This window comes from Orcinus orca, chromosome 1 (genome assembly GCF_937001465.1).
Source record: "Orcinus orca chromosome 1, mOrcOrc1.1, whole genome shotgun sequence".
Classification (NCBI taxonomy): domain Eukaryota; kingdom Metazoa; phylum Chordata; class Mammalia; order Artiodactyla; family Delphinidae; genus Orcinus; species Orcinus orca.
In genome coordinates this window covers 45148275-45169259 of record NC_064559.1, presented here as the reverse complement: position 1 = coordinate 45169259, position 20985 = coordinate 45148275, and the positions used below count along the sequence as shown (strand labels likewise).

General features: G+C 35.5%; 1 protein-coding gene across 1 annotated transcript; it reads right to left on the bottom strand.

Moving 5' to 3' along the window:
* Positions 1-13175: 13175 nt before the first annotated feature.
* PDC (phosducin) lies at positions 13176-20316 on the bottom strand. The gene is made up of 3 exons (XM_004275237.3): positions 19941-20316; positions 17079-17230; positions 13176-14300 (listed from the first exon to the last, which is right to left on the bottom strand). Exons 1-3 carry the CDS (start codon positions 19999-20001, stop codon positions 13776-13778), a joined length of 738 nt encoding a protein of 245 aa, XP_004275285.1. The 5' UTR covers positions 20002-20316; the 3' UTR covers positions 13176-13775.
* Positions 20317-20985: the final 669 nt, after the last annotated feature.

Genomic DNA, 20985 nt, shown 5'->3' with positions numbered 1-20985 from the left:
CATAGAGCTGTGGTCAGAAAAGGTGCTTGATATGATTTCAATTTTCTTAAATTTACTGTGGCTTGATTTGTGACCCAAGATGTGATCTATCCTACAGAATGTTCTGTGCACACTTGAGAAGAAAGCATAATCTGCTGTTTTTGGATGCAATGTCCTATAAATATCAATTAAATCTATCTGGTCTATTGTGTCATTTAAAGCTTCTGTTTCCTTATTTATTTTCATTTTGGATGACTTGTCCATTGGTGTAAGTGAGGTGCTAATGTCCCCCACTATTATTGTATTACTGTTGATTTCCTCTCTTATAGCTGTTAGCAGTTGCCTTATGTATTGAGGTGCTCCTATGTTGGGTGCATATATATTTATAATTTTTATATGTTCTTCTTGGATTGATCCCTTATCACTATGTAGTGTCCTTCCTTGTCTCTTGTAACATTCTTTATTTTAATGTCTATTTTATCTGATATGAGTATTGCTACTCCAGCTTTCTTTAGATTTCCATTTGCATGGAATATCTTTTTCCATCCCCTTACTTTTTTATAGAGAGCATAAATATAGGTCTCACTTTTGTATCCATTCAGCGAGCCTGTGTCTTTTGGTTGGAGCATTTAATCCATTCACATTTATGGTGATTATCAATATGTATGTTCCTATCACCATTTATTTAATTGTTTTGGGTTTGTTTTTGTAGGTCCTTTTCTTCTCTTGTGTTTCCCACTTTGAGAAATTCCTTCAGCATTTGTTGTAGAGCTTGTTTGGTGGTGCTGAATTCTCTTCACTTTTGCTTGTCTCTAACGCTTTTGATTTCTCCATTGAATCTGAGTGAGATCCTTGCTGGGTAGAGTAATCTTTCCCAGCAAGATTAAATATATCATGTCACTCCCTTCTGGCTTGCAGAGTTTCTGCTGAGACATCAGCTGTTAACCTTATGGGAGTTCCCTTCTATGTTATTTGTTGTTTTCCCCTTGTTGACTTTAATAATTTTTCTTTGTCTTTAATTTTTGCCAATTTGATTACTATGTGTCTCTGCCTGTTTCTCCTTGGTTTTATCCTGCCTGTGACTCTCTGTGCTTCCTGGACTTGGGTGCCTATTCCTTTCCCTTGTTAGAAAAGTTTTTGACTATAATCTCTTCAAATATTTTCTCAGGTCCTTTCTCTCTCTCTTCTCCTTCTGGGACCCCTATAATGCGAATGCTGTTGCATTTAATGTTGTCCCAGAGGTCTCTTAGGCTGTCTTCATTTCTTTTCATTCTTTTTTCTTAATTCTGTTCCACAGCAGTGAATTCCACCATTCTGTCTTCCAGGTTGCTTATCCATTCTTCTGCCTCAGTTATTCTGTTATTGATTCCTCTAGTGTATTTTTCATTTCAGTTGTTGTATTGTTCATCTCTGTTTGTTTGTTCTTTAATTCTTCTACGTGTTTGTTCTTCAATTCTTCTAGGTCTTTTTTTTTTTTTTTTTTTTCGGTACACGGGCCTCTCACTGCCGCGACCTCCCCCGTTGTGGAGCACAGGATCCGGACGCACAGGCTCAGCGGCTATGGCTCACGGGCCCAGCCGCTCCACGGCATGTGGGATCTTCCCGGACCGGGGCACGAACCCGTGTCCCCTGCATCGGCAGGCAGACTCTCAACCACTGCGCCACCAGGGAAGCCCTCTTCTAGGTCTTTGTTAAACATTTCTTGCCTCTTCTCTATCTTTGCCTCCATTCTTTTTCTGAGGTCCTGGGTCATCTTCACCATAATTATTCTGAATTCTTTTTCTGGAAGATTGCCTATCTCCACTTCATTTAATGTTTTTCTGGTGTTTTATCTTGTTCCTTCACCTGGTAGAGAGTCCTCTGCTTTTTATTGTGTCTACCTTTTTGTGAATGTGGTTTTCTTTCCACAGGCTGCAGGATTGTAGTTCTTTTTGCTTCTGTGTCATTATGTTTTAAATGTATTTCTTTTGAATATCAAGTACCTTGATTTTTAAAGTCTAATTTGAGAATATGTGCCTTTTAACTAGTGAGTTTAAATCATTTATGTTTTTGTTACTATTGTTATGTCCGAACTGTTTCTACTTCAAATTTTCACTTTGCCACTTAGAAGATAATGCTCATTTCAAATGGATAGCAATTCACTGCTCTTCACCTCAGGAAAAGTCAAATCAGGTTTAAAATTCCTTTCCATTCCTCCACCAAAACAAAAGCTACAACAAAATTATTTATAAATCCCTCTTCTCCTTAAACACTCAAAGTAGGAACATGATGGGCAAAAATGGCATCTGTATTTTTAATAAAAGTTAAATATAGTGTAAAGCCATGGTCTTATTCTTCTGAACTTCTTGGGACTTATGTAGCTTATTATGTAAGCCTCTGTAATTTAAGTTGCGTAGCCAGTTGAATTTCATGTGTGATTATCATTGCCTGTTGAAAGTGCATTAATTTGTTGGAACAGGAACAGTGTAGGGGAGTTAATTATATGTTGTCAGCAATGAACAAATGTCAACGTTTAAAAATGAATTACTATTTTTGAGATACCATGATTAAATCAAACTAGTATGTGTTCAGGGATTGGGAGTGGGGATGGACACTCTGACAAATAAAATAGCCTAGGGTGAAACACCTGGTTTTGTGAAAACTAATTTTTGAAGCATTGTCTTACATACTATGGCAAAATAAAAGAGCCCTGAAAGATACAAGGACTTTGACACTCATTATAGCTGAGAACCTCAAGTAAAGATAAGATGCAATGTTTTCTCTAAATGCTATTGCCCAAATAAGGAAAACCTACAATTGAAAACTGAGATTAGTGTATACTTAACCTTGTTTTCTCTGCCCAGGGCCATGGCCACTGCATTAGTTGTTGGAGTTGTGAGACTTACTGAAGCTTTGTCTGGATTCCAGGTAAATTTTGTTTTGTTTTGTTTTCTGTAGAATTGCCATATGGACTTGAATATATTAAAACATATTTTCTAATCTTACAGAATCCCAAATTTGGTTGTTCCTGTATTCTTTCTACGGGTGACTGCTTTGTGAGGAGTGTGATGTAATGTGAATAGTGTAGGCACTAGGCATTAAATTCAAACTCTACATCTTAGTAGCTGCATAAACCTGGACAAGTGAACTAACCACAAACACTTCAATTCCTCCATCCTCTGTGTTAGTTAACTTGATTGGTGGTGGGGGAGATCCTCTCACAGTGTATATGTATATCAAACCATCATGTTGTATACTTTAGATGTCTTACAATTTTGTCAATTATACCCCAAATAAGCTGAAAAAAATTGTCTCTGTCCTTGAGCAGGATGTATTAAAAATATTGCTCTGCCTATCTCATAGAGGAATTGTGAGAATCAAATGAGGTAATGTATGTGAAATTCTTATAGATCTTATAACACATTATAAAAAGGTTAGCTATGTTATTTGGAATCTCCAAAGCTACTACTGCATAGTATGTATAGTATTGCCTTCACATGAATTCTTTAGTAATCACAACTTACATGGTGTTTTTGCCTTTATATTTGTTTCAGTAATTTAATATTTAATTTGTTTGTGAGGTGCTTTACTTTCATAACAGGATATACAAACAGCTGCCCATGACAAATGTAGTTGTTCTTAAATAACTTCTAAAATTTTCTTGCTAAAGGCACAAGGGTTATTGAAATAGCATATATATACCAAATTTTTTTCAAGTCTAATTGCTGTAAAAATAATAACTTTTGTCATAAAACCTGTAGGTCTTTATCTAAATTTGTGTCAATACCATAGTAGTCTTTATAATCTTTTTAGGATTCCAACATTCAGTTAGGGATCAAACTCTTGAAAGTTGACTAAATCATTGCTGTTAAGTATTTTTTTTAATTAAAAAAAATTTTAATTGAGGTATAGTTGATTTACAATATTACATTAGTTTCAGGTATACAACATAGTGTTTCACGCTTTTTATAGAATATACTCCATTAAAAGTTATTAGAAAATAATGTCTAAAATTCCCAGTGCTGTACAATATATTCTTGTTCCTTATCTGTTTTTACATAATGGTTTATATCTCTTAATCCCATATCCCTATCTTGCTCCTCTCCTCTTCCCTTTCCCCACTGGTAACCACTAACTTGTTCCCTGTATCTCTGTTTACATGTAGCTGTCCAGTTTTCCCAGCACCACTTATTGTCTCTTCTCCACTGTATATTCTTGCCTCCTTTATCAAAGATAAAGTGACCATATGTGCATGGGTTTATCTCTGGGCTTTCTATCCTGTTCCATTGATCTACATTTGTTTTTGTGCCTGTGCCACACTGTTTTGATTACTGTAGTTTTGTAATAGTCTGTAGTCAAAATGCATGATACCTCCAGCTCTGTTGTTCTTTCTCAAGATTGTTTTACTATTCAAAGTCTTTTGTATTTCAGTACAAATTTTAAAATAATGAAGAATGCCATTGGTTTTTGATAGGGATTGCATTGAATCTGTAGATGGCCTTTAGTAGTATGGTCATTATAACAATATTAATTCCTCAAATCCATGAACATAGTGTATCTTTCCATCTGTTTGTGTCATCTTCAATCTCTTTCATCAGTGTCTTAATTTTTTAGTATTGGTCTTTTACATCCTTAGGTAGGTTTATTCCTAGGTATTTTGTTCTTTTTGATGTGATTGCAAATGGGATTGTTTCCTTAATTTCTCTTTTTGACAGTTTATTGTTAGTGTATAGAAATGCAACAGATTTCTGTATATTAATTTTGTGTCCTGCAACTTTACCGATTGATGAGCTTTAGTAGTTTTTTGGTGGTGTCTTTAGGATTTCCTAAGTACAGTATCATGTCATCTGCAAACAGTGACAGTTTTAATTCTTCCTTTCCAATTTGGATTCATTTTATTTCTTTTTCTGGTCTGATTGTTGTGGCTAGGTCTTCCAATACTATGTTGAATAAAATTGACCAGAATGGGCACACTTGTCTTGTTCCTGATCTTAGAGGAAATGCTGTCAGCTTTTCACCATTAAGTATGAGGTTAGTTGTGAGCTTATCATATATGGCTTTTATTATGTTGAGGTATGTCCCCTCTATGCCCACTGTCTGGAAATGGATCTTGAATTTTACCAAAAGCTTTTTCTGCATTTATTCAAATGATTATGTGGTTTTTATTCTTCAATTTGTTATTGTGGTATATCACATTGATTAATTGTGGATATTGAAGCATCCTTTCTTTTGAAAAAAATTTTTTTTAATTAATTTAATTTATTTATTTTTGGCTGTGTTGGGTCTTCATTGCTGCGTGCAGGCTTTCTCTAGTTTTGACGAGTGGGAGCTACACTTCATTGAGGTGTGCAGACTTTTCATTGCAGTAGCTTCTCTTGTTGCAGAGCATGGGCTCTAGGTGCACAGGCTTCAGTAGTTGTGGCACACGGGCTCAGTAGTTGTGGCTCACAGGCTCTAGAGTGCAGGCTCAGTAGTTGTGGCACATGGGCTTAGTTGCTCCATGGCATGTGGGATCTTCCCAGACCAGGGCTTGAACCCGTGCACCTTGCATTGGCAGGCAGATTCTTAGCCACTGTGGCACCAGGGAAGCCCCGAAGCATCCTTTCATCATTGGAGTAAATCCCACTTGGTCAAGTTTTATGATCCTTTTAATGTCTTATTGGATTCAGTTTGCTAATATTTTGTTGAGGATTTTTGCATCTATGTTCATCAGTGATACTGGCCTGTAATTTTCTTTGTGATATCTTTGTCTGGTTTTGGTATTAGGGTGATAGCTTCATAGGGTGAGTTCAGAAGTGTTCCTTCCCCTGCAATTTTTTGGAACAGTTTGGTAGAATTCATCTGTGAAGCCATATGGTCCTAGACTTTCATTTGTTGGGAGTTTTTAAATTACTGATTCAATTTCATTACTGGTAATTGTTCTGTTCATATCTTCTATTTCTTCCTGGTTCAGTCTTGGGAGATTGTACATTTCTAGGAATTTGTCCATTTCTTCTAGGGTGTCCATTTTATTGGCATATAGTTGCTCATAGTAGTCTCCTATGATCCTTTGTATTTCTGTGGTTTCCGTTGTAACTTCTTTTTCATTTCTGATTTTACTGATTTTGGTCCTCTCTGTTTTTTTCTTGATGAGTCTGGCTAGGGGTTTATCAATTTTGTTTATTATAAGAGCCAGCTCTTAGTTTCATTGATCTTTTCTATTGTTTTTTCAGTCTCTATTTTATTTATTCCTGCTCTGATTCTTTATTATTTCTTGCCTTCTACCAACTTTGGGTTTTGTTTGTTTTTCTTTTGCTAGTTCCTTTAGATGTAAGGTTAGGTTGTTTATTTGAGATTTTTCTTGTTTCCTGAGGTAAGCATGTGTCACCATAAACTTCCCTCTTAGAACTGCTTTTGCTTTGTCCCATAGATTTTTTTTTTTTTTTTTTTTTTGCGGTACGCGGGCCTCTCACTGTTGTGGCCTCTCCCCATGCGGAGCACAGGCTCCGGACGCGCAGGCCCAGCGGCCACGGCTCACGGGCCCAGCCGCTCCGCGGCATGTGGGATCCTCCCAGACCGGGGCACGAACCCGTGTCCCCTGCGTCGGCAGGCGGACTCCCAACCACTGCGCCACCAGGGAAGCCCCCATGTCCCATAGATTTTTGATTGTTGTATTTATGTTTTCATTTGTCTCCAGGTATTTTTTAAATTCTTCTTTGATTTTTTCAACAATCCATTGATTGTTTAGTAGCATATTATTTAGCCCCCATGTGTTTGTGGTTTTTGAAGTTTTTTTCTTGTAGTTGATTTCTAGTCTCATAGCTATATGGTCAGAAAAGATACTTGATATGATTTCACTTTTCTTAAATTTACCAAGGCTTGGTTTGTGGCCTAGCATGTGATATATCCTGGAGAATATCCGATGTGTACTTGAAGAGAATGTGTATTCTGCTGCTTTGAATGGCATATTCTATATATATCTATTAAGTCCATTAGTCTAATGTGTCATTTTAGGCCAGTGTTCTCTGATTGACTTTCTGGCTGGATGATTCGTCCATTGTTGTAAGAGGCGTGTTAACCTGGGAGGAAAGGATTTGAATTTGAGAGTGGTCACCAGCATTCAATGAAGCCAAAAGCCAAGATGAGGATTATAGAGTCTAGTGTGTTTGGTGTTAGGTGGCTGTGTTTTATATCCCACATTTACCCCTTAAGAATGACTTTCTATCCTTCTCCAACCTGCTTTGTGCCCAGGGAAAGTTGACCTAACACACATCAACAATGTTCTTTTTCCCTCTGGCTTCTGGTTGTGTTTGGACAATGGGAGGCACTGAGGAGAGATAAGAGAACAGAAAGAGAGGTAACTCCTGTTATTTATTTTGATATCTCTCTCCCTCCTAGGTCACAGATTGGCAGGGGCAGTGTTCTCTCCCAACAACTAAAGCTCCTGTTGGACAGCACTTTCCTATAACTATGTCTCTCTGGTTTCCTCAAGGCCTGGGGGTAGTAGTCACTTACACCTGTTGCTAGCCCTGTGGTGCTTTACCATCCCCTGTTAGTTTCCTGCCTACATTCTTGTATACACACAGTCTCTTCATTATACTCCTTTCAATCATACCTTTTCTGTTTGTGCTGTTTCTTGCCAGAAACCTGCCTGACACAGAGGTCATTGTTGATCTTTGTTAGAATCACTTTTAGTGGAGTGGTTGAGGAAGAGAGGTGGAGAAGTAAATGGAAAGAAAGAAAGAAAAAGATTAAGGACATGGATTCTTTTTTCAAGAGTGTGGCAGTGAAGGGAAGGAGAATGCTAGAGAGGATCATAGCTAGTGAAAATTCTGAAGAACTAGAAAAAATAAATTTAATGAGAGATGTAGACTTAATTTTAGGTTGTGAATAAGAAGTTAATATAGAAGGAGAAGAAAAATGGTATAATATAAGCAAAAAAGTTGTGAAATTTGAATGTGATATAATCTGATTAAAATCACAGATGGCAGGATTAGCCTTGTACAGAGAGACATCTTTGAGAACAATGAAATGGTGAATAGAGGATTAATATATGTGGGGTAAATCATTAGGGAAGTTCTTGCTGAGGAGGCTCGATTTCTTCTGTGATGTTGAAGGCAATGTCATTTTTTCAGAGGGGGAAGGATTTGTGAGAGGAAGACTGACAGGGAACGATAAAGGATGAAATGATGACTGTGGGAAATGGAAGAGGGAATTATTTGCTGGATAAGCTATGTACTCTAGTTGAAATGTCCAGAAATTTGGGGATTTAAAAGAGAAGTGCTTTGGAAGAATAACAGGATGAAATATGGAGTGTGCTAACAGGAAGGTGGTTGATGTCATCTTCCAAGTGTCTAAGCTACATGGGAAGGACAGAAATCATGAAAATGGAGATAGTGTTAAAAAGACAAGATTGAGAAATTGGAGGTCTTAAAGAATGTGCGTTGGGAGTAAAGGACTGAGAGAGCTTGAGGGGTAGATGCCTATCATCAGAGAATGGTATAATGAAATTGAAGATTTTTCAAAGAGTAGTGAAAGTAAAGGAGGAACTGAATAGATATGACAGTGTGTTAGCTAATCAGAGAGGCATGAGTGGATGACAATTTCTTCCCTGAAATTCTATATCAGCTGGGTTCCAGAATATAAGACCTTAGACAGTAATAAACAAAATAAAAATAAATCCCCATCTTTTTAAATTTCAGAAATGTGTGCTCCTAATTGCAAGTCCTGAAATGACTATATCTTACCCATTTTAATTACCACCCTCTATTATCTAACATAATTCCATGCATGTATTAGATACTCAAATATTTGTAGAGTATTTGAAAAAAAGAACAAAGAAAAACACATCAAATTTTCATTATAAGATAATAGCTTACTAGATATATTTGAGCAGCTAGGTATATGATTGTAATTATATTCTGCAATAAATTCAGTATAAAACTCCTCAAAATTCTGTAAATTTCTTTCTTATTTGATGTTAATGTTTGTTTGGCACTTCTGTTTTCAGAACTAATTTAATTTATATTTATTGTGGTATCTACAGTCAATTTGATATGGCAGGTTGTTTTTAGGATCTTTCTCTTTCAATTCAAATATATAGATTTTTTAAATAAGTTCCTTATATAGAGGAATGTGAGTGGTGTGTTTGGGATAGATAATCGCATTCAAACTTCTTCATAAATGAGCTTCTATTTATGTAAGCATATCTTTAAGATCTTATATTTATGTACTATGTTACCATTTTACTTCATATATAACTGTTAGTAATTATAACAATAATAATAACATTGGGTATTGTTTATTATGTGACAGGTGCTGTTCTAAGTAGTTTAGACGATTTACTCATATTTTCCAAAATGTGCTATTATTATTCTTATTTTACAGATGAAGAAACAAGTATAGAGAGGTTAACTAACTTGCCTAAGATCACAAAATTAGTGAGTAGATTCAAACCTAGGAAGTCTGGCACCGGTGCTCAGGATATTAACTACCACTACTAATATAGACATAGATTTAGATACAAATGTAGATGCATTTATCATCTGCTTGCTTAAATGTCTGTTTTCTTTACCTTGAGCTCCCTAAGGTCAAGGACATTGCATGGCACATTGCAGCTTATCAATAAATATTGTAAACTAATGAAAAATCTTCTCACTTTCCAAGATAATTTTGCTGTTTCCTACAGATTTTTCCATTATATTTATAATACTTTTCAACTAACACTCTTGGCTTTTCTTTTCAAGTCTATTCCAGTTATTATTTGGGTGGTTTGTTATGAGACATATTATGACATTTTAAATCTCTACATCTAAAACTTCATTCTTTTGCTGAGACAAAAATTATCTCTTCCTCTCCTCCTGCCAAATATCACAGCAGATTAAGTGTTTACATGAGGGGAGTTTGTAGTCCAGGATTTCTGCAGCAGCGGGCTTCAAATATTCCAGTCAAATCCTGCCTTTTTTCTGACTCTTCCTGATGAGTGTTATCGTCAAAGCTTCACTCTGGCATCTATTAGTCACTGAGTGCTTATTTTGAGAATGGTTGCTATCATCACTACTCCCTTTACAAAGGTGCCACCTAGTTACTTTTGTTTGGCAGTTATGGGTTAAATACATTCCAGGGGTTAGTCCTGCTTAAGCTTGCTAGCTCTCTATTTTAAATTAATGCACAGTGGGTCATTTCTTACAAGAGTAAAGCTTTCATTAAACAGGAATCTTTCAAAGCACTCATTTTTATTCTTTTCCATAGATGAGAGTCTTCTTTCACCATTAAGTGATGCTTTTCTCCCTCTGCCCTACAAAGCTACACTACAGTGCAGTTAATAATGACTGGTGATTGAAAAGAACTTATACCTTAATCTTAAAATATTGTTCTCTTTTGAGATACATGTTTGACTATCCTTCCCCACTGCCTTGTGATCATCTTTTTAAGTATTTACTTCCAGTCCATCGAATTAATATCACCCTAAAAGACCTGTTCCACTAAGGAGTTTTTAAATGATAAATATCACATATAAGGATCCTGTTTTTTGCTATGGTTTTTAAGTCCAGTAATTCCCTAACAGAGAACTCTGTAATGGATTAATAAATTCATTAGCAGTTACTCAGTAGGAGAAAACATGTGGAACTCTTTTTAAAAAGCTCCTCATTTTATATATCATTACCCTTCAGTCTCCCTCCTAGCATTCATCAATTTAGAAATAGGCCATAGGGTATTTAAAATGCCTTTCCCAATTGGTAAAGAGGAATAGAAGATGGAATTTTGGATTCATAAGCAGAAACTACCTATTGCAGTAACTACATGTTAAGGACTGGTCAATGTAAGCTGGTCACAGTTAGGAATTCTATCTCACCCATATTTGAATCACCAATATCTAGTATAACTGCAGACCTTCTTTTTCTTTCCCATTCTTCTTTTCCCTTTTTCTTCCCTTCCTCCAGTTGAGACATAGGATTTTGGGGTCTAGGAGAGAGGTAGAGCTGGAAATGTGAGTTTGAAAGCAGTCTGAATATAAATGGTATTTAAGACTATAGACAGGAGGGAGTTACCTAGGGTGAATGTTTAGAGAAGTTAGAGAAGGAGACTTAGAGGAATAGTCAGGAGGATAGAAGCAGGATGTGTTCAAAGAAGCCAAAGGAAGTGACTTAAAAATAGGGGAGGTGGTCAGCTCTGACACATGCTTATAGGAGATAGAATAAAATAAGGAATAATGCTGAGTCTAAACTCATACTGTTCACTGTACAACAGGCCAATAAATCGAGAGATGAGTTGTTGGGGCAAGGAATAGCAACTTTATTCAGAAAGCCAGCAGACCAAGATGGTGGACTAATGTCCCAAAGAACCATCTCACCTGAGTTAGAATTCAGGTTTGTTTTATACTAAAAGGGAAAGGGGTGTGGTAGATTGTTGCAAACTTCTTGGTGCCAGAATCCTTTGCTGTTGCATCTGTCCATGTAAGTCCTGTCACAGTGTTCCTATAAACCTCCAACAAGACAAATGTTATACTCAATTCTGCAACTTTATATCTCTAGATGAATGGAAAAGTGTTATACCTTTAAAGGTCAACACCTTGAGAATGGGCTATCCTGTGTATTTCAGGCTATAAGCAACATTATTTTAGTGATTAACTTGCAACAAAAACAGTATAATACAAAGGTTAAAGTAAAAGAAATAGATCCAATATGGAGTCAGATTTGTCTTTCCCTGTTACAATAAGACTTATAAGGAATAAACTTAAGTTTGACAAGGTGATTACAACTGTAATTAGAGTGCTTGGGACAAAGGCCTGATGGGAGTGGGATGAAAAAAATTAGAAATGAGGAATAAAGATGATGACTTTAGACACTTCTTTCAAGAGATGTGATTTTATTAAAAAATTTTTTTTTAATATTTATTTTATTTACTTATTTATTATTTTTGGCTCTGTTGGGTCTTAGTCGTGACACACAGGATCTTCATGCAGCACATGGGCTCTTCGTTCTGGTGCGCAGGCTTCTGTCTAGTTGTGGCATGCGGGTTTTCCCTTCTCTTGTGGCGCGGGCTCTAGAGTGCATGGGCTCTGTAGTTTGCGGCACGTGGGCTCTCTCGTTGAGGCGCTAGAGCTCAGTAGTTGTGGCACGTGGGCTTAGTTGCCCCGTGGCATGTGGGATCTTAGTTCCCCAACCAGGGATCGAACCCTCGTCCCCTGCATTGGAAGGCGGATTCTTTACCACTGGACCACCAGGAGGTCCCCCAAGAGATGTGATTTTAAAGGGAAGCAGAGAGGTGAAGAATAGCTGGAAATTTTAAATTATAAGGGGCATATTTTAAATAGTGGACAATTTAAAAACTCATTTATAAGCCAGTATGAATAATACAGCATAGAGAAAGTGAGAAATAGATGATGCGTGTAGAGGGGAAATAATTTCAGGAATAAAATTACTGTGTGGGTGAGCATAGGATCCATAGCACAGTTTGATCAGTCGGGCTGAGCTGTGTGAGCTTCTTCCATTTTAACATCAATGGAAACAGTGTTTACATGAAGGTGCATATTTTAGATTGGTAATGGAAAGGTGAGGTAGGGCTCATCTGATAATTTCTGTTTTCTCAATGAAATATGGGCAAGGTGAAGTGTTTGGCATGGGGTCAAAATGTTTTAAGGAAAAAAGAGAAGCCATAAAATAGTCGTTTAGGAGAGTGGAGACTAGAATTTGCGACATATATCTGGTTTCAACATTGGTTCACCAGAGGAAAATGTACAAACCTGTTTTAAGCACACTTGTCTCTGAGAGCCCACACTTGGTTACTTATCAAGCACCATGTCTTCAAAGATAGGCTATATCACTTTGGCTCTCACTCACTGTCATTTTCCACTCTGATTCAGACACCTAGAATTTTCTTTTATCTTGCTCTTCAGCTCATTCATGCGTTTAAAAACATTTTTTCAAATTATATTTTATTTTGCATTTCTATGTGTTTTGTGTAGGAGGAGAGTTTTCCAAATGTTTTCAAGGGATATGGAAGTAGAACTTCTACTTCTCTGAATTTGTTTCATCATTTATGAAATGGGAGTAATATCTACTTGCAGAATTGTAGTTAACTATTAGAAATGATATGTATAAAATATTGGCCCATAAAAGACAATCAATAAATAATAGTTGTAATTATTATTACCACTAAATATTATTTTGTCTAAAGAATAAAAAGACCTTGCTTCTACCCTGCTTTTTTTCCTAGATAAAGTTAGCTTCTGAAACTCTGAAACTGTATTTTTAAACAAATACTTTTTAAACAATTTTAATGTGCCACAGTGTTTCTAAGTTTCTTATGTATTAGTTTGGTTGGAATATAAGATATCTTACTGAATGATAAATTTTTGTATTTTGAGTTATATAATGTTTTAAGGCCTTGATAATGTAATATTTGGGAAAGAATAGACTTTAAATAGGAAATGTATTTTCTTATGAGACTTTATTCTTATTACACAAGAAAAAAATTATATTAAAAATATAATTTGAAAAACACAGTAGTAACAATGAGGATAAAACGTGGAGTAAAAAAGCCAACATATAACTTGAAAGGGATTTTTGAAAACTGTCACAATATTATCCATATCCTCTTTGTCTACCAAAATATTACTGAAGACTACAATGTATTGAAGTTAAAGCATTATATCAATTTGAGTAACTAATACTAAGAAATGCTAATCATATAATTTTAGTGTCAGTCTGGGTTTTTTTTTTCCCAAATTAGAACAGCCATTACTACACTTGGTGTTCTCTAAAGGAATATAAATACTACCAAAATCAATGTTCAATGCTTAAAGGAGAAATATGAGACACTGACATAGTGAATCTTTATTCCATATCTTCTTCCATGTTGCTCTGGTCTAGGACATGCATTTCTGTTTCAGGTAATAACCCATATTCATTCAGGAAAGATTCCACATCCCCAGTAAAAAATTCTTCGGCAAACTGTTCAGCAACACTAATGAAATTGCTTATGAGTTCCCCACCTTTGTAGACGAGCAGTGTGGGGAGTACATCTGAGGAAAAGCGGTCCCCAGCACCTGTATTAGAAGCTTTTATTTTACAAAACTTGACCGTAGGGTATTCGGCTGCAAGGCATATTAAGCTACTGTTTAGAGCATCACAGCCCTTAATACCATCTTCATAAATGTGAACAATGATTGTGATTGTTTTCTGCTCCTTTTCAATGGTTTCCAGGAATTGCTCCCCAGATTCCAGCTCATAGACAAACCCATATCTAGGCCCGAAACTCAGCTTCTGGTGCATATCCTGCATACACTGCCTACGGTATTTACGAAGGCAATTTTCATCTTCTTTTTCTCTGTGGATTAGCTCATATTCTTGAACGCTCATCTGGAAATAGATGAAAGAAATGATAGAGATCATTCAGTCAGAAATTTATATTCCTTATAATACCGAACCCATTCTCAACTTAAAGAGTTTGCATTGGCTGTCCCCCCTACCTCCTGAGATGGCCTTCTCCTTCACCTCATTTGTTCAAATATCACCTTCTTTGATTATTCTACCTAAAAGTGTCCCTGCCCCATGTTCTTTATGCTGGTTTATTTTTCTTCGTAGCAATAAACATTACTTGATATTATAGTATATGTTTCATTGTTTAATATTAGTTTTTCTAACTTTTATGCTGTATGGGGGCAGAATTTAGTGTCTGGCACATAATAGGGGTTCAGTAATTATTTCATGACTAAATACATGCATAAGTATTGCTAAATATAGTTGAGCTATGAGATGGTCATGAAATGTGCCACTTTGGGTGAAAAAAATCCAGCAAGGTCTACTCTAGAGTGACTTTCATAAAAGTGTATACACATGCTCATACATGCACAAGTGCCTGTACATGCACTTAAATGTGTTTCCAACAAATGCCTTTGCACATTATTGTCTCCTCCACAAAAGTTGTGAAAAAGATTTTTTCTTATCACTTACTAATTTTTTTGGAATATGTAGGATGGAATTTAAGAAAGACAACTTTTACTACTATTTGGAGTTCACCAGATTAGCCAAAAGACCAGCAGCATCACCATTACCTGAGAAGTCCTGGGAAATGCAAATTTGGGGATGCCACCCCAGATCTACTGAATCAGACTCTGTGTGAGCCTGAGTGAGACATGTTTAAACAAGCCCTCTAGGTGATTCATATGCACTGGTTTAGGCTAAAATGAGAAAAGACCTAACTTCTATCTTCCAAGACAGCTATTTTTCACTGAAGCTGGAATATAAAATTACCTGCAGAGCCTTTCTTAATAGCGATGTCATTATTAACTTAGTCAATAGAATGTTAAACACCCTTTCCCTTCACATACACACACACACACAAGATATAAAGGAGTGATGATGGGACATAGTGTGACTAAGAGATGTGGAGCAGCCCAGAACCAGGGAAGTTGGACGACTCCCAAATTTATGGAAAATCTACTATGTCTTAGACAATTTACATAGATTATTTTTCTTAATCTTCACAATAAACATATCAGGTAGTTTTTTTACAGAAGATACTGAGATTAAGTGAAAGTATTTGGTGCTTTCATTATTTCCTTTTCTTGTTTCTTCCTCCTATATTTGTTTTTCTAATGGCCTCATTCTTATTATTGTTTTCTGCTTTAAAATTATCATTCCAACTTAATTTGTTTTAATCCTAAACATTGTTAAATGTTTTATATAATTTTTAAGTTGCTACCATAGTTCTGCTAATTTAACAGGCTGAACCACAAAATACTGATTTACATATGCATTTGAGCATTCTTATGAGAACTTGTTCCATTCACATCTTCAGGCAAATAGATATTTAGGCATTCAGATACATTTCTAAAGCTTAACCTTAATACAATATTTTTAATCATTATAATGTCTCACATTTGTATAGCATTTTACATGTTTCAAAATACGTTCTCATTTATTTTCTCTTTAAAACAAATGAAGGAGGTATTGTTATAGTTCCTCAGATAGGAAAATTTAATTGTCTCATCCACATCACATAGTGACTCAGTGAAGGAACCAAAATCTGAAAACGAGATCTTTTTTTTTTTTCCACTTCCCTCACAAACATTATATTGCATTAAATTTTTTTTTTTTGGCTGTGCCAGGTTTTAGTTGCAGCATGAGGACTTCTTAGTTGCAGCATCCATGGGGGATCTAGTTCCCTGAACCCAGGCCCCCTGCATTGGGAGCACAGTCTTACCCACTGGACCACTAGGGAAGTCCCTGAAAATGAGATCTTAGATTTGAAGATTTTTTACAAGGGCCAGAAGCCTAGAACCAAGAATATTTCTGATGCAGAGACTGTCTGTTGAGAATCAATATACAACAATCAATATACAACAACTCATATATACTGGTTTGGAGATAAATAAACCACTAAACTGATTTTTCCCCACAATGAAAATCACCTTATGGTTTCTTTTAGTATTTCTTTAGTATTGCTGTTGTTTTTATATAAATAATATGTGCTAATTATAAAGATTCAAAACTGAACTAAAAGCTAAAGGAAGGAAGTAATAAATACTGAAATTTTACCACTCTGATACTCTAAGATAATCTCCATCAAGATTTTATAGATCTTTTCATATTTCACTTTTTTATGTATGTATGACATACACATTATATAATAAGAAATAAGTGAGAATTTTAAAAAATGCTGCTCTTAAAAAAATTATGGATATATTTTTTTCATAGTGTGGCTTATTCTGCTTACCTTCTTCCTCCTCCTCGGAAAGGAGGTTGAGAACTGTCAACCAATCCCACCCTTCCAATTAACCAATATTGTCAATTTGGTGAGTGTCTTTCCATACTTTTCTACATACATGCTCATATAATCATAAACATAATCATAAGCATAAACACATATACAGTGTTTGTTTTCCATTGCTCTAGAGAATGGGATCACATAACTTAAAATTCTCTGTATCTTACTTTCTCATGTTGTGGAACTACCTCTAAGTCAACTCATGTATTTGTAACTCATTCTTTTAACAGTTGCCATGTATTTCTTAGTATGGGATGACTTTATAGGCATAGGCGTTTACTGCATTTCCTTTTTTTTTTGCTAATACAAACAATACTATAATAAAAACACCCTGTAGATTATTTATTTTTGATTTCTTCTTATCTTACCTTTCTGCTGAATCTTTCTTTTGAGTCTTTGTCATCTCCACTCTGAGGAGAAGACATTTGTCTGAGAATCTCCTTCTTACTAGGTGGGAGTGAATTATTATCTTCACTCTCCAATTTAAACTTTCTCCAATCACTTATTACTCCTTTGGGTCCTGGAATAAAATTTAAAACAAATTGTTTTCCTTTTTACTTTCCAAGGACTATTTACACAATTGATATTGCCATGGGAATAGACTTGCTGTCTTCTGTATCAGAAAAATTATCTTATTTGGGCTAGAAATTTCTGACTGCCTTGCTCATAGAAATGTTCTCCCACATTAATCTTGTTAAGTGGGTTTTGACTACGAATCTTTCTATAACATCTGTGTTAATGAAAATACAAATTATGCACTTTGAGCTATTGGAAAAAATTGTGGGTAAAGATATTTAAAAATTAGAGTATAGAGTGGAAACTAGAATTTTAGAAAAATAGTACTGTCATTAAATAAGAAAGAAACTTCAGCAATAAACTAAAATTGGAAGCACACTATTTTTTTTTTGTTTTCGGTACACGGGCCTCTCACTGTTGTGGCCTCTCCCGTTGCGGAGCACAGGCTCCGGACATGCAGGCTCAGCAGCCATGGCTCACGGGCCTAGCCGCTCCGTGGCATGTGGGATCTTCCTGGACCGGGGCACAAACCCGCGTCCCCTGCATCGGCAGGTGGACTCTCAACCACTGCGCCACCAGGGAAGACCTGGAAGCACACTATTAACAAAGGAAACTAGAATTTGGGGGGAAACAGATTGAAATGTTATCAAGATCCAGAGAACAATAATGACAATAGCACTTAAAAGACAACCAGTAAGAGGGAGGCCTGACTTCAATTAAAACTAAAATGGCTTTAAGAAACTTATTATATAACCATTCAATTCTTTCTAAGATCCTAAGAATCTTTTTACAAATATAGAAAAGATGGAATTTGCAGATTTAAGAATATTAATTAAATCAAGGATGATCTAACTGAAGTTCTGATGTTCAGTTGCCCTGATAAATAATAACAGTGTTTGGGGACTTCCCGCGTGGCGCAGTGGTTAAGAATCTGCCTGCCATTGCAGGGGACACAGGTTCGATTCCTGGTCCAGGAAGATCCCACATGCCATGGAGCAACTAAACCGGTGCGCCACAACTGCTGAAGCCCACGCGCCTAGAGCCCGTGCTCCGCAACAAGAGAAGCCACCGCAATGAGAAGCCTGCGCACCAATGAAGAGTAGCCCCCGCTGGCTGCAACTAGAGAAAGCCCGCGTGCAGCAACGAAGACCCAATGCAGCCAAAAAAAAAAAAAAAAACCCTTATGGTTACCAAGGGGAAAGGTTGGGGGGAGAAATAAATTAGGAGTTTAAAAAAAAATAATAATAATAACAGTGTTTGGAAGAAGGTCTAAATTCTTGAAAATATGGAGTTTTAAATATCCTTCACTAAAACTTAACCATATCCATACTTTAATATTGTATTACGTATGTAGATGTATTCTCTCTCCCATATATTTCCTAATAATTTTTATTTATATAATAATAATATACAATTTTAATATAAATTTATTTATATTATGTTCAGACAATCGATTTTTTTTACTTACTTGCATAGTCTTCATTTTCCAGATGTGTCTTCTGCATATACAAAATATGCATGTGTATAGCATGCGTTTATGTGTGAAGAAAAGAGAATCCCTTTTTTTCCTCTTTTTTTACAAATGGTAGTATATTATGCACACTTCTGTTCACTTTTCTTTTTTTACTTCATAATATATCTTAGAGATTTTTTTCACATATATACATAAACATCCTTTTTTAAAAATGGAGGCATGGTATTCTACTATGTAGATATTAATTTACTTAGTTTCTTATTGATGTAAATGGTTGCTCCACATTTTTTCTCTGACATTATTCTGAGTGAAGAACCCTACACATACATTTTTTTTCCTCTCTGTTCAGGTCCACATATAGGTAATGGTAGTAAAATTGCTTGGTCAAAAAGCATATATATTTCTAATTTTAATATTGCTAAACTACCTTTAAAGAGGTTGTACCAATTTACACTGCTACCAGTAATGTATGAGTATGCCTCTTTCCAAAGTGTGATATTAAACTTTTTTACTTTTACAAACCATGTGAAAAAAACGTATTTCACTATATAGTTCTAACTTTGTAAGTGCCTATAAATTTTTTTTCTAAATAGTCTATTCTATATTTTGCCCATTTCTCCATTTGGTTGTTGGTTTTATTCTTATTGATTTGTAGAAATTTTAGTATATATTAGGAAATTCACCCTTTGTCAGTTAGTTGCAAATGTTTTTCCTCAATTTGTTAAATGTTTTTTGGATTTTGCTCCTGATGACTTTTACCAGACAGCAGACATTTGCTTCCCCCCTTTCCTTCCTCCCTCCCTCCCTCCCTCCCTCTCTCCCTCCCTCCCTCCCTCCCTCCCTCCCTTCTTTCCTTCCTTCCTTCCTTCCTTCCTTCCTTCCTTCCTTCCTTCCTTTCCTCATTTCTATAGCTGAATTTATCAATCTTCCTTTATGGTTTCTTGGTTTTGTGTCATACTTAGAAGGTATTCTAAATACTGCCACTATGAAATTAGTTTCCATGCATTTTTGTTTAGTACTCATATGAATTCATTCAAACTCAAATTGACATCTAATTAAAACTGTTCTAAAAGTATTTGATTTCACATTAATTTATCCAGTCAAATATTTTTTAGATGATTCCACAACCCATTCAAAGGTATTACTTAAATTTCACACTGAATAGTGGCAATAAGAACATTAGAGATCTCCAGATCTAATTTTAATTTTATAATTATTTTTTTCTTTTAACTTTGCTTACCTGTGTGTGTGGCCTGTCCTTCAGAGTCTTCCTCCAAACTTTGCCTTTTGGCTCCTTCCATTTTAGAGATTCAGATTTGATATAATCTATAGGATAAACAAAGAAATAATGACGGCAGATGAATTCTAGGAGAAATATATGTATATATTCTGCTGCCAGGTTCCATGTAAGTTAAGGGTTATCACTAAGTGATGCAGTGTTTAGTTTTCTATCTACCTTGTAAAAGCACATTAATTTAATATTTGTGTCCTTAAAGATATTTGGACCTAAGAATTTTACATAATTTATAGTTTGTCTTTTTTTACTTAAAAAGCCTTCAGCTTGGGTCCATGTACTTAGTAAACATTACTTATTTTCTTTTTTATTACTGTTTGTTACCAAATTTCATAAAATTATATTCTAATCATTTTATATAATAATAATGTTTTAATTAGTAATAATTATATACTTACTATGAACACTTGTATGTGCCAGGCATTGTACCAATCATTTTATTGTATCAAAAGTCACTTAATTCTCACACAACCATATATAGCAGGGACAATTGTTAATGCCATTTTATAAGTGAGGAAGCTGAAGGACAGGGAGTTTAAGTTCTACTTGCCTAAGATCACATAGTAAGTGGTGGAGCAAGGATTTGAATCTACATTTGATTTTAGAGCTGTCTTAAAGCATTACACTCTTAATGGAAGTTAAAATACTGTATCATTTTTTCTCAGTGTGATTTGACAAATCCAGCTTCTGAATTGGCATTAAAGAACTATGATCTAAGGAATAGTGTGATTCGAAGCCTAACACTGTAACTTCTCTCCATACCATAAAGCACGTTTTGGTGACGTTACCCACCAAGCAAATGAAAACAGCCAGTAACTATGCCTATAGAATTTTGAGAAGCTAAAATTTGTCACAAAATCTACCAAAAGCACATGGAGTTTTATTCTTAGGAAACTCCGTTATGTCTTCATGTAGAACCTATTTATTCCTAGTTCACATTCAAATCCAACTTATTTGCCTATTTATTTTCCATTATCTGGAAAACTCTATT